General features: G+C 41.3%; 2 protein-coding genes across 4 annotated transcripts in view; one reads left to right on the top strand and one right to left on the bottom strand.

Annotated features, from left to right (window-relative positions):
- Positions 1-4,423, top strand: part of cog5 (component of oligomeric golgi complex 5) — a 93,066-nt gene extending 88,643 nt beyond the window's left edge. The window contains exons 22-23 of the mRNA XM_066704928.1: positions 26-105; positions 3,945-4,423. Coding sequence (XP_066561025.1) covers positions 26-105; positions 3,945-4,059 — 195 coding nt within the window. The 3' untranslated portion in view covers positions 4,060-4,423. The remainder of the gene's footprint in view (positions 1-25; positions 106-3,944) is intronic.
- A 975-nt stretch (positions 4,424-5,398) lies between these two features.
- hbp1 (HMG-box transcription factor 1) lies at positions 5,399-14,463 on the bottom strand. Of its 3 annotated transcripts, none has more exons than XM_066704930.1 (11): positions 14,328-14,463; positions 12,436-12,631; positions 11,956-12,190; positions 11,726-11,861; positions 11,316-11,427; positions 10,381-10,496; positions 8,906-9,062; positions 7,913-8,057; positions 7,277-7,585; positions 6,567-6,708; positions 5,399-6,289 (listed from the first exon to the last, which is right to left on the bottom strand). In XM_066704930.1, the coding sequence occupies exons 1-11, from the start codon at positions 14,340-14,342 to the stop codon at positions 6,272-6,274; spliced, it is 1,581 nt and encodes a 526-aa protein (XP_066561027.1). In that variant the 5' UTR covers positions 14,343-14,463; the 3' UTR covers positions 5,399-6,271. The 3 variants fall into 3 exon arrangements, with proteins under 3 accessions (XP_066561027.1, XP_066561028.1, XP_066561029.1); XM_066704931.1 differs by having other exon boundaries at positions 12,457-12,631; XM_066704932.1 differs by lacking the exon at positions 14,328-14,463 and adding an exon at positions 13,801-14,196.
- Positions 14,464-14,525: the final 62 nt, after the last annotated feature.

Below are 14,525 nucleotides of genomic sequence, written 5' to 3'. Positions count from 1 at the left end.
ATCGTATGTAAAATGTGTTTTCCAGAGAGCAGAATGGTCCATTGCACGATATTCCCAGTGGCTCGATGACCATCCATCAGAAAAGGACCGCTTGACTCTCATAAGGTAAATGTGCTGGGTAGGACAGCTGTACAGGGACTGACAAACTCACCAGCCCACCCAGACCACTGCTGGGATACATCATTATTCACTATAATAACAGAATTTATAGGATTACATGGGAAAATATAATTTCAACCGGGATATTGAGTTTATGCTTGTTAATAAGTGCTTAAGTTGACTTATCTGAAAGACAAAGCATTCTTCAGTTATGCCTACAAAAACAGTATTTAAATTTTAGTTCTCCCTAGTGCTCATGGCCTTTACTGTACACTATTAGTCTTGGTCTCTTACGTTGTTCAGGGCGAGGTATGCATAGAGGTGAATCTGTGAATTTCTTGGAACAAACATAAAGACAAAACATTACATTAAAAACGCAGGCCTATAAGTGTCAGAATGCGTGTGCATCATGTTTTAGGACTTCTCCACAGCTCACAGATCAGTCTTAATAAATCCTTCATTTAAAATGGCTGACAGGCCAACACCTGTTTTCCACAGCCGTCTCTCAGGATACATGGAGAAATCCACTCCAGTCTAACCTGAGGGACCCTGACTGAAATGTATCCGACACAGACAGATGTGAGGCTGCATATTTAGTGGCACCGCAGGTGTGTGTTTAGAAGAGCACCTTTCATTACTCTGAGTTGGTGCACATTGCTGAGAAGTTGGAGTGTTCCAAAGGAAAACATCTTCCTGACACTGACTCACTATGGTCATATCAGCACTTTACCTCTTGCCCAACCGTGAATTCCTAAGGGTAACGTAGCGCACAGGTCCTTGCTTCCTCTGGTTTACGTCTGAGAGGCAAGGCCCAAGCCTGCTGGTGGGAACATGAGTGTGTAAAAAGGGAGTCTCTGGCTCCGGGGAGCAGGGCTGTATGGGAGTGAGCGGAGCAGCTGTCTGCTCTCAGTGGCTTGGCTGCCGCCTGCTGTGGTACAGGCAGCCCTGGCGGCTCTGCTCTCTGCAGCACAGGGAGATGCTGGGCCTCACAGTTACCAACATGTCATTGTCAGCAGGGACTCTGGCCTGAATCCTGCACTCCTCGACCTGCAGCCAGACTGCCTCAGGCTTACGTTTGCTTTGCCGTATGTCACCTGATTGTTGCATTTTCTCACCTTAACTGGGATGCCATTCCAAATTGATTGTGAGGGAGTATATATCCCAGATTAGAATCTGCAGGGTTTAGATTAGAAGCTTGGGCCCTTTCTGAAGACGGTTCACTCAGGGTCCAGAGAGTTGGAGCCAAAATGCCTGCCTGAAAAACTCACAGTAGAAGGACAATAAGAGGGAAAGAGGAGGATGATGTGAGAGGCAGCCTCGGTTATTAATGGCGCTACTTCTGCAGCTGCTTACAGAGGGGTGTTTTGACCTGAAATGGGTCACAGTTGTGAAATCTGTCATATTTTGCGTTTTTGCCTGCCTGTCTTCCTCACATTGAACCTGAGTCAATGGAAGCCTGTGCGTGTGAGGGGCAGCTGGGCAGGGTGCTTAATCAGGGCTATTGGGACTGTCAGGCTATGTCAGATCATGACTGTGTCTGTCCCTCCCTCCTTCATCTCACATCCCCTTACTCCAGTTTCACTGCATTATCCAGTCCCCTCCAGGATTTACTAGAGTTGATAATCCTTACGAGGGGAACGCAACCACTCAGCATCTCGTCCCGGGTCTGATCTTTTCTGCCAGGGAAACATTTAAAGGCAGAGGGCTGTGGGAGGCAGGGTGTCAGATTATTTTTATATTATTAAGTTTAGACTATAAAGTATTAGTTACAGGACCTTCAGATGCCACAGCCTTTTCAGCTCGGGAGCCCACATTCAGGCAGCCAAGCACATTTCTCGCACCGAGATGCTTGTGCCATGAAGGGGTTCAAATGCCAGGTTCAGATTAACAAAATGTACGTTCATCCTGATACTCAAGTTGCTGTGAGGAATCAGTGTGGGGCTGGCTCACTCACTCACTCACAGGCACAGTTAATATTGGCCTGCGGTCTTTGCAGCTGGTAATGTCATTCTGCTGAGTTTTTAAACTCCACTTTCTCATTCAACTGGCTTATCTCATTTTGTAACATGTATGTTCTTATACTGGGTATACACTCACCTAAAGGATTATTAGGAACACCTGTTCAATTTCTCATTAATGTAATTATCTAACCAACCAATCACATGGCAGTTGCTTCAATGCATTTAGGGGTGTGGTCCTGGTCAAGACAATCTCCTGAACTCCAAACTGAATGTCTGAATGGGAAAGAAAGGTGATTTAAGCAATTTTGAGCGTGGCATGGTTGTTGGTGCCAGACGGGCCGGTCTGAGTATTTCATAATCTGCTCAGTTACTGGGATTTTCAAGCACAACCATTTCTAGGGTTTACAAAGAATGGTGTGAAAAGGGAAAAACATCCAGTATGTGGCAGTCCTGTGGGCGAAAATGCCTTGTTGATGCTAGAGGTCAGAGGAGAATGGGCCGACTGATTCAAGTTGATAGAAGAGCAACTTTGACTGAAATAACCACTCGTTACAACCGAGGTATGCAGCAAAGCATTTGTGAAGCCACAACACGTACAACCTTGAGGCGGATGGGCTACAACAGCAGAAGACCCCACCGGGTACCACTCATCTCCACTACAATAGGAAAAAGAGGCTACAATTTGCACAAGCTCACCAAAATTGGACAGTTGAAGACTGGAAAAATGTTGCCTGGTCTGATGAGTCTCGATTTTTGTTGAGACATTCAGATGGTAGAGTCAGAATTTGGCGTAAACAGAATGAGAACATGGATCCATCATGCCTTGTTACCACTGTGCAGGCTGGTGGTGGTGGTGTAATGGTGTGGGGGATGTTTTCTTGGCACACTTTAGGCCCCTTAGTGCCAATTGGGCATCGTTTAAATGCCACGGCCTACCTGAACATTGTTTCTGACCATGTCCATCCCTTTATGACCACCATGTATCCATCCTCTGATGGCTACTTCCAGCAGGATAATGCACCATGTCACAAAGGTCGAATCATTTCAAATTGGTTTCTTGAACATGACAATGAGTTCACTGTACTAAACTGGCCCCCACAGTCACCAGATCTCAACCCAATAGAGCATCTTTGGGATGTGGTGGAACGGGAGCTTCGTGCCCTGGATGTGCATCTCACAAATCTCCATCAACTGCAAGATGCTATCCTATCAATATGGGCCAACATTTCTAAAGAATGCTTTCAGCACCTTGTTGAATCAATGCCACGTAGAATTAAGGCAGTTCTGAAGGCGAAAGGGGGTCAAACACAGTATTAGTATGGTGTTCCTAATAATCCTTTAGGTGAGTGTATATTGGTTGTGTCTCAAACCTAGATAACTGCCCTCGCATAAATGATCAAACCAGTGCTTATACAGATGATACTAAAAGAATACATTTTCATGCTACAAATTGTGCTGTAAACTGAAACATGCTTTTCAGTTTTTACAGTGGAAAGTACAGCTGTTCTCAATATTCAGATACGTTTTGTAGCCGTACAATAGTTATTTAAAGAGAAATCTGTTACTCTCCCTTGCTATAAGAGACCAATTTATGATCATTCATTGTATTTATAGAATTTATGAATGCTGTTCTTGTTCCAATGCAGATTCTAGTTCTTTTTGAAGCTCTCCATCAGCCAGGTGGATATAACTTTATTAGAAGTGGTTAATTTTTTTCGGGCACAACTGTGGTACAGCCAGTGAAAGGTGCACATTAAATTTTTCCTAATTAAGATAAACCTCTCCATAAGTCATTTTGTTATTTTTATTTTTTAAGTTTTAAGTTTTTTGCTGCTTCAGTGCTGAGTTCCAGCCACCATGTTCATTCCTGTTCTATCTTTTCAGAGGTGCACTGGAGGCCTATGTGCAGTCTGTCCGTGCCAGAGAGGGGAAGGAGTTTGCACCCATATATCCAATAATGTTACAGCTGCTCCAGAAAGCCACGACGGTGCAACAGTGAGCCAGCTGAAAACGCACAATACACACAGTGAGAATTGTGTATTATTAGATCATGGGGCATACCCAGCTTTCATTTTCAATGTGGTTTCATTAAGGGATTTGCCATTCATCTGTCCAATTGATTTTAAATTCAACTTAAGGTTAATTCTCTCAATATTTCATGGGGAAAGATGTAACTGCTAACTGGGTTTTAATGGAAGGTTTGTTGAATTCAGATTTATAAAATATTGTTATCAGAAGGAAACTTTCTCTAATACTGCATTATAGGGGCCCATACCTTTGGTGGCATTTCCTGGATTCTTCACTATATTTGCTGCAGTGGGAAGGGGATTGTAGTGGCTGATTAAAGACTTGTACAGAATGTTTCCTTTTGTAAGACTGTCATTCATGGAGATTTTCACTCTGCAAGATGTAAAATGATGACTGTAAGGACACGAGAACCTACACAGCTGGTTTCACAGACCTTGATTAGAACCAGGACCAAGGTGGGACATATAATGGCCAGACACTGACAGACAGTGCCAGCCTGCCTGGTGTTAATGTGTCTTGTACTTCATCGGGGTGGGGCTTTTTCATAGCTCCTGGTGTAACGGGCCTTGTAGTGCGTTTGACATGAGGTGAGTCTGATTAGAAAACATCCTGATGTGAGAGTGCAACTATGTCCTGCACATCCACCCTCTCCCTCTCTATCCATTGATTGCCGCGGGCGTCTACGGGTGCATGGATTTGTCTGTTCCCTGGATCTTTAGCAACTTTTATAGAAATTAAAATGTCACATCCTTTAATTACCCACTGCTAGCTGCTTGCCACTTCAACAAGGTCTGCCTCTTCCACAGTTTCTATTTAGATCCTCACCTCATTTGTGCCTTACAGTTCTTCTTTTGATTAAAAAAAAAAAAATCCAACAAATTAAGGGGAAAATGCTGAATAAATTATCTTACAGCAGATCTCGCACTCCTCGTCTCAGAGGCTTTCACATTTCCCTCCAGTGAAAATGCTCGTTAACTGATCAGATTACTCTCCTGATTGACCGTTTTATTCCAAGGTCTTTTTATGTTAAGATGTAGTTAGTATTAATCATGTTGGGCATTGTCAAGTTTCTCCAGCTAATTAAATAATTAGGCCATATTAAGTCACAAACTCTGGAGGAACAAGGCACCGTAAAATCTTACTCAATTCAAAAATCACAGCCTTCTGGTTTCAGTTGCCCGTCATGGAAATGTCTTACATAGAAAATAATTGACATAGGTGTGTCCAAATCCTCAAAAGCTACAGTTCCTGACCCATATGAGGGACTTTGATCTCAAGACGTGTGCAATGAGAAGGACAAGGTGCATGGGTTACGTTTAAAGGTTTATTTATAATATAATACAATAACATTTTGTGCAAGAAGGTTGGTGGGGCCACAGTCTGTACATTATTGACAAAAATGATTCAAAATGGTAATCACAATGTTGCCAGAACAGAAACAAGCTATAATGTTTTGGCTCTGATTGTGTCATGCAGAACTGATTTTCAGATTCATAAGGTTCCTGTTCATTTACATTTATTGGGTTTTTTAAAGTACAATAAAGTGCAAAAACACTGAAGGCGAGTCTCGCCCAAGTGCGATGTGTGCTGCCCCACCTACGTCATCATATGGCCTCTTCATTCGTATAGGACACCTAGTAATATATTGCTGAAACCCAAGCTACACGTCATAGTACATTATATATCCCAGCCTTTTTCGTAAAAAGTTAAATGGATTACAATAGTTGTGCAATATATGAGTTATACAAATTATATATATGAACTGCTGTAATAAAGCATTTAAAATTCCCATTTTTACATTTAAAAATAGACTTCTTTATACAGCTCCTTTGCTCCCTACTTTAGCACCACAGGGTTTCAGTTTCAAGCCTATAATATGAAAATACCTGAAGTTTTTTTTTTTTTTTTTTTTTTTTTTTTTTTTTTACTTTGGAAGAATAAGGCATTTCCGTCATTAAAAATAGGAAAATATTTAAGCATCATTAGTGACCAGAGTAAATGCTTTTTATTATATATATATATATATATATATATATATATATATATATATATATATATATATATTTGTCTCAATTTAAAAGCATAACTTTTGTCACAGTAATCTGAACAGCCTTACAGAGGGAACAGAAGCGAGTCAGGTCTCCAGAAATCCATCCAGTCAGGTTCCTGCTGCTTTCCATGTCCTAATTCTGCTGTGATCCCTGCAGAAACAGACGGCAAGGTTTCAATGGACTAGGTACATGCTGTACAACAGACAATGCATTAAATCCTGTTCTAAAACTTTTTTGTCAATCCAAAACTCTTCGCACACTTTTTTTGATTCAGTATTTCTATACATTTCAGTGAACTCTTATAGGGTTCACTATACCACTTGAATCGCAGGGGGTCTAGCTTCCCTACACTAGACGGGTTGAGTATGACTGTAAACGCCCTGGTTAGTGTGTCAGTGTGGTGGGGGGTGACGGGTTCAGTCCTTACAGAGTTGGTTCTTTTCCGTTTCCAGCAGTCGGGATTAAGGCGCTTCTGCTCCTCGGCCAGGGCTTTGGCCTCCATCGTGTACAGCCTTCTTTCCTCGTTCTTCATCTTCTTCCACCGATCTCCGAGGATCACACTTATGGCTCTGAAATACACATTTCAATTACTGCACAAGAGCAAACTATGCTGACGAAAAAGGTGACGGTCTCGCAAAATATATTTTAAGAGAAATTAAATTCATAATGAATTCATATTTTATTTTTACTCAAACTCTGCTGATGAAACCATTTTTAATAAAAATGTAAAATTGAGGCATTAACCACCAGTGAACAGAACTCGATTTTCTGTCTCCTCCTTCAGTTATCAGTTATCCCTTTGAGTCAGTCCTTGCCAAGAGTAATGGTAAACTCTGGGACACAGAGAAGCTGATCCCCATGTAGCATCTAAGAATACTGGGTGCAAATAGGTTTGCCTGTTATGATCCTCTCCAGCTGTGTGGCTTGTGCCAGGTTGCCTTTTCACAGGAAAGTAGCCTGAATGGGAATAATACAACTAAAAACAACAATATATAAAGCTAAAATAAAAAATATTACTTTACGAACACATAAGAAACACTAAGATACTGTGGTAGTAATGACTAAGATTAAAAATACATTTCTTCTAGGTGGGGGGGGGGGGGGTGGTTGCCATGCCACAGTCTCAGCTGTACCAACCTGTTATCCTTTCCTGGGTACATCTGTGTATACTCCACCCTGTACTTCTTTGCAAAAAGCATGAAGGCATTCATTGGTCTCTTGCACTTGGCTGGCGTGGCACTGCTGGCTGTCCCTGAGCTGTGGCTTTTGTGTGGTTTGCTGCTGAAGTTACCAGAAGGCTGGGAGGACCCCAACAGCTCAAAGTCTCCGCCTGATTTCTCAAAGCTGGGGCTGACGGCTCCTCCGCTGGACTGGGAAGCCCGGCGCTGGCGAGCCATACTGCTGAGCACGTACACGGCCGAGGAGTCCAGCGGAGTGAAGTCATAGCTGCACAGGGACACACACCACAGACAGGTCAGGGTCAGTGGAACAGTATTGGTCGAAAAACATGTTATCAATTGATTCATTTATATATTACTTAAGATTTTGTAGTGTTGGTTGGCATACATTACTGAGTATTAGTAAGTAAATAGTTTTGTTTAAAAAATAAAAAAAATGCTTTTAAAATACACACGACCTTCTGCAAACACTACCAGAACATTTTCAGTTCATGTTCTTTGGTTTTAATTCTAGCGTTATTTTGTAGGGCAGGAATACACTGCCCATCTCCAACCAAAGCTAAAACAAAGCACTCTTAAGGTCTGATTTATTTACCTCCTGAAAGTGTCAAAAACAACTGAATCATCAAAGTTTATGGCATCGGGGTGTCCTGGAGGTAGACAAAGATCTCCAACCTGCATCTCGTAGCAGGGGATCCCATGCTGGACAACGGTAAGGCTCGGATAAAAGGAAGACCAACCTGTATGGGGAGAAAAGACATTGTCACTAAACAGAGGAAGCACTGACCGCATTTGTACAGAACCATGCCATGCACTTTACCCAGCAGGCAACACAACGCTGCCATGTTTTGTATCAGTGGTTCCCAACCTTTCTGCGTGTGTGCGTGCCTCTCTAGTACATTGCCAAACTCAAACCGAATGGTCGATTTTTGCAAACGGCGTGACTTTTCATTGTCGTCTTGACAAAGTATACAGAAATATTCAACACATAATAAAAAAACGTTAAATCTCATTTTATATTTTCAGCACATTTAGATCACATTTATTATATGTCTTTAATTAAACTGTGACACTCCAATGTACAGTGGCTATAGGAAGTATTCACCCCCCTTGGACTTTGTTACAACCAAGAAGTTTGATGCATTTAATGTTTTTTTTTTTTTCCTCACTACTCATCACTTTCATTGTGGGGATGAAAAAACACATTTTAACTAAAAACCTGAAAAGTGACTGAAGGGGATATAATTATTATTACCATTATTTATTTACATTAAACTGGGAAATTCTCTGTGTCCCTGATAATTGCCTTCAGGCCAGTGACCACAGGTTGGGAACCACTGTTATAGATCACACATTGAGCCCTGGACTCTGGTTGTGAAGACCAACCCTCAAACACATGACTGGTGCCTCGCCCACACATTCCTCTTTATACACGTGTCTTAAGATCCTGTCATAACTACTGAACACATTAGCAATGCTTTGGACAGTAGAAACGCTTCACAAGGTTCTGATTGGTCAGAACTGATTTCAGTCTTTTTATTCTTTGGATTAATTTTCAGTTGTATCATAAAACATGTATGCTGTTTACCTTTACTTTTCACATAAAAGGGATGATCCAATCTGCATTCTGCTGTTAAAAGGCCATCTTCTGGCGAACCAGGGTCAAAAGTCAATTTCAGTACTGACTGCCCAAAAGACACAGTTTCTTCATGTGCCACTAACTTTAGACCTTCAGAACCATAGCTCTGTAAATCAACACCCAGAGAAAGACGCATTATGGATGGTATTCTCAGTCAGTCAATCACAGCACAGTGAAGAACAACAGGGTGGCCCCTTAAAAAGCATTAACTTTTAAATATATAGAGAAACTTTAAAAACCTGTCTGACCAGGACAGGTTATGAATGGTGGATTTACAGGATTTAACACTCCAAAACTGGACAACATGATCTCTCGCTCACACTCACTCTCTCCTCAGAGTATGGAAAAGTGATTAATTTTTGGGCCAGCCTGTAGTCTTCTGTGTGCAGCCCTTCTTCACTATAATGATGCAGATTCATGCACACGTTGAATTGCCAGATCGTGAATGATCCTGACAGAAGTCCAACTCACCTCATCACCTTTAACTGGGTTCTTAATGTCTGAACTGACACAGGTACTAGCAGACACCACAATGTTATTGCATCTGTATTCGCTAAGGGTTTCATATGCTCAAAACCCTAATTCAAAATTACTTTCCGGAATTAGTCATGATTATTTTGTTTGGTGTTTTGCAAAGCAATGTTTAAATCTTTAAATAAATCTGTCAAACTTTGGTGTGTTCTTGTCTAAGGACTGCAGTCAACACACTCCCTCAACAATGACTTGAATATTTTTTTATATGTTTTAGAATGTTTTGCAATACATTTTTCAGTTTTTATTTTCTAAACATAAACTGCTTCTTCACTTTCACACCTTATTTTTAAAGTAACTAACTATAGCATCAGTTCAGTGTAGGAAATGCAAAGTCCATTGCTGTTATGCTTAAAAGCAAAACAATTTTTGTCTTCATGTTACACTATAGACATTTGTATTAGATTTGTTTTGGAGAAGCAAACCTATCTGTGTTAATGCTAAAATATGGATGGATATAAAATCTGACCTGTATAACAATTTTGTATTTTTTCACTGAAGTGGGGATTACAAAAAATGATTGATCTTTTATTTTCCAATTTCAGTCCAAATTAATCAGACCGAAAGACTGATTTAAATTCTCTCTTTTTAAAATCTGACAAAACAAATAAGTCAGCGCCTTCATCCAACACATAATTCCATTTCATACATGTATCAGTCATCAATAACAATCTGTCCACGAATTTAAATATCTGCTGTACTGCTGACTAAGATTTTCAGACACTTACACAGATGTGGGTATGAATAGTTAAACTGATGCTCTGAACTCCAAGCAGGAGTAAATAAAATCCCTTTGACCTACTAGGACACTCACTCAGAGAGCCCCCAGGGACCCTCGGCTGCAAAGAAATGCCGCGCTCTGCTAGGATACTAACAGCCCCAGGTGTGCTTACCTTCAGGGAATGGCAGAGGGACTCCCGCTCATCCTCAGACTCATCGTCAGAATCTGTAATGTCTTCAGCGTCCTGCCACTCCACGTTATTCCCTTTGTGAAAGCGCAAGCGGGTGCCTGAACATGAGAGAGAACAGCGTCAGAGGTCAACTGTCAAACCAGGTCTGTTATCTTTCTGCAATCAAGACACTTTTCTGCCAACTAGATTACGGGCAACTGGGATTAGTATAGTCTTCAAAGCACAGACTACCATTTAACTTAATTAATCTAACACAGAGCCATTAATAGCAGCTCTGAGGCCAAAAGAAAAAAATCAACAATTATTTTACATAACAAAAACGACAAAACACAGCATGCAAAATATATTCTCTTGGGACTAAGCAAAGGATCTGTCATGACATTAAAGTAGATATTCATCCACCTGTAAATAGGACAGACTTCTTACAAAAGTATGTACTCTCTACAGAGAGAAATATGGGCAGTGGTTTCTCTTAAGCTATAATGTGACTGATTGTCCAACAGGTGGAGCTGCTGTCCAACAAACAAACCATTTTCAGTAAATGGTTTGCCTGTGTTTCAGGCAAATGCTTAGAAATTAATGTTTTCTTTGCATTTATATTACATTATGTGATGTGAATTTAAGTATATTGCTTTTTTAAGATGTCGCATAAGGAATGACTAATTAGACACAAATAACTTGTAGTTTAGGCATTTGTTCATGACGTGTTCACAAGCCTTTTCTCAAAAAACGACCATGTACTGTTAAATGTAAAACATGGAAAAAAACACTGCCACATCTACATGGGATGGGATTGAAGAAGCCTAATATTTTGTGTTCTTCATTCATTCTCGGTAACATTTTTTGGCCGTTGGCCCCATTTAAACAACTGCCATTGTTTAAATGAAAGCAAGATATAAGGGAATATTATCTCTTACCTTTCAGAAAGCAATGCCATGCCGTTGAAGGCCACGAATGCGACCAGCCCAGGTCATCATCATCGGAGAGCGAAGACATGCAGAAAATCCCAGACTCCGACTCGCTGTTTGTCTGTTTCACCGAGGGGGGAAAAGAAGACATTGAAAACTGATTACAGTTCCACACCAAAGCAACTTTCTTGAGCTACACAGAGGTCTGGTCAGAAGTATTGTATAAAAGATCTATACGTTATAGATGTGATTTTTTAAAGGCTTCATTTAACACAACTGTGCACATGCATCAACTGTGAACCAAGCCATTGTTGTGATGTGCATGTTCACTTATAGCAGGATCTCAAAGCCAGAATGATGTCATCAGAGATTTCACTGAGGTGACAACAACAACAACAAAAAAATATATATATTTGTACCCGTTCATGCTTAACTGCTGCCCGATCCCTCCAGTGATTCTTTGCTGAGCCTGGTTTGGCGTTCGTGGAGGCCAGTGGAGGACGAGCGTAGGAATGTAAACTGTTACTGGTGGCTATTATATGGACAGGAGATGATCTGAGGGCAGATGGCAGATGTTCAGTCAAACATTTCGAAAAAGTGGCAGTGAAAAGAAACCATCAAGATTTTAACACCAACAATCAGTAGGCACCTATTATAAAATGTGCACTGCATGAGGGGGCTCTCTGGGCTAGTGGCAATGTTGGCCAGCTCGGTCAGCCAGTTGGTGCTGGTGTCTGGGGAGGCTGAGCTCACGGGGGGGCTGGAAGGAGGGGGACCCCAGAGAGAGCGAGGGCGCTCCTGGTGGGACACCCCTGAGCTGAGCTGGAACACAGTGGGGGGGTGGGGCCCGTCCTCCTGCACGGCCTGCAACTCAGGGAGGTCATCTAGATGCACAATGGAAAGAACTCCGGATGAGCACTGAGTGGCCAACAGGTAACAGGATTGCCAAATCATTCATAAATAAATATACACAGATTCACACAGTTCGGACTACATTATGTGGGAATAAATTAGCCTTACATGATTTTCAATTATAATGGATCTGCAATGATGTATATAATATCTGTCATACATTTTATTATTATTACTATTATTTAGTTTTTTGTCAGTTCTATTTGTCTGTGATTACCATACTCCATGCAATTCTCACTGGAAGGGTATCCAGGTGAAGACGGCAAGTGTTCGTTACACTTGAGCATTTCAAACGTGTCGTCCATTCCTGAAGCTCTTTCGTTCATCAGCAACGGAGGCTCTTTCTCCACACTGTTGGGCATCAACTGAGTCTTCACTTCCCACACCATATTATGCCATGTCACCTTGCCTGACTTGAGAGACACACATAGCACAAGTTCAAACAGGTGTCTCAGGAGTTCCCCACTTCTGACCTGAGATCATTTCTAAAAATCAAATATGGTGGTATAAGTGGTTCTAGAGAAGAGGATTTTTAAAAATCCAATATGGTGGCCAAAACCATGTGACCTCTCCGGTAAATTTACACTGTGCCACAACTTCCAGCCCTATCCTATGAAGTTACATAACTCTTGGTACAACTGTGACTATTTTATGGATAGTGCAAGTTTATTGGTTTAATTAATAATAATATTAATAGTATTAACAACAATATGAGTATGGCTCCGTTTGTGATAAGTGGGGCCCAGATTTGACCTGCCCTCCTGAAATTGTAAGACTGAAGATCGGGAGACCCTAACACCCACTTTATTGATTTCAGAAAAGGAGACCGCAATTGAAATAACGATGTAGATGAACAGGTCGGCAGCATACAATATTGGCTATATCATTTTCTTTTTTTGCTTGAATATAATTATACAAAAAATAAAAAAATAAAAAATGCTTAATATTGTGGCTATTTAATAATATATTTAATAATTTAGCTGCAGTGTTTTTAGAGTGTTTTTAATATGCATGACTGTTATCTGGATGCAATCTGTTAAATGCTACTAATGTTACAATCGTGAAGCACTAATACAGAAAACTACCCTCGCTCGGCTCCAATTGACACGCACTTATCTAACTTCAGTATATCCTAAAATAAAATATCATCCATTCGGACTATCAAAAGTGGCAGAAAACACTTTGAAATATTCAAAAGTAGCGAGTCGAGAATGAAGTCTTTTGTCCACAAACTTCTCCCCGTCTCCATTTCTCAAAAGCCATCATGTGACCCTTTGCATGCAAGCCTTGTTTATAAACTTTAGGACTTGGCGCATGCGCTGCTGAACCCATTCATTCGAAACTGCGTAACAAGTAATCAATAACACAAGAGGATTAGTCCGAAGGGATTAGTTATTAATAGTGTCTCTGTGCCCAGCCTCTCTAGGATCTGAACACCGCATTTCGTTTTATTGTACAAGGTGTGCGATTTTATTTTGTATCGATGCCTTTACATATGGTGTATCCTAAATGGTAAATGACGTGTTAAACGTACGCATATGCATTAACATAATTAATCAGTCCCACTGTAGAGTTGACTTACCTTATTCGCTTTAAAATAAAAACATGTTAATAATTTACACTGAGCAAAACAAAAAACAAAAAAAAACGTGAAAAACAAAAGTAAAAATGAACGGTCTAACAAAACAAAAAGTACGCGGAACAATCTCTCGGGAAGGCTTTCCTCTTAAATAACGTTAGCAAAACAAAAGATTTCTGCCAAACAACAAAATAAAAGGCACGACAGAGGAAAACCGTGTCGAAGTTGCTCATGAAGAATGTCAACAAGTTTGGACAGGGCGACCGTCGAGCTGTCAAAGATGGTGAAATGAATGAAGCGAAAACGTCACAGACGGACAGACAACTTCGCAGTGGAACCAAAACAAAACTCAAAAACAACGACCGTCACAATGAGCGCTGCCTCCCGCCGCGCTGTCACCCCCCGGCGACCCCCTCGACGCCCGCGGCCCGTCTCTCCCCTGCGCACCCCACCGCGGCGGCCGGAGCCCTTTTCTCACTTCGTTAGCTATTTTCAATCTTTTGTTTTTGCTCCGAAACTTTCTCACTTACCAAACCCGTCGCCATTACCGAGTATCTCTGCCACTCTGCGCGGGGGCGGGCCCGGCCACTTGTGACACGAAACGCTAGTGGTCCACCGAGCCGTCAATATGTCCGACGCCTTCACCTAGTTGGCTGCATTAGCCAGCGAGTGCAGAAAGACTTTGTTTTTGTTCCCAGCTGTGGCAGTCATTGGATTACAGCCTCCTA

This window comes from Amia ocellicauda, chromosome 5, assembly GCF_036373705.1.
Source record: "Amia ocellicauda isolate fAmiCal2 chromosome 5, fAmiCal2.hap1, whole genome shotgun sequence".
NCBI lineage: Eukaryota > Metazoa > Chordata > Actinopteri > Amiiformes > Amiidae > Amia > Amia ocellicauda.
This window is presented reverse-complemented; position numbering and strand designations above follow the sequence as displayed.

Excerpts from the sequence above, each read along its gene's own strand:
- hbp1 (XM_066704930.1), bottom strand. Across the intron at positions 12,191-12,435 it reads TGAGAATTGCATGGAGTATG|ATGACCTCCCTGAGTTGCAG; the intron begins GTAATCACAGAC and ends TTGTGCATCTAG. Across the intron at positions 11,428-11,725 it reads CAGCAGTTAAGCATGAACGG|ACAAACAGCGAGTCGGAGTC; the intron begins GTACAAATATAT and ends TCGGTGAAACAG.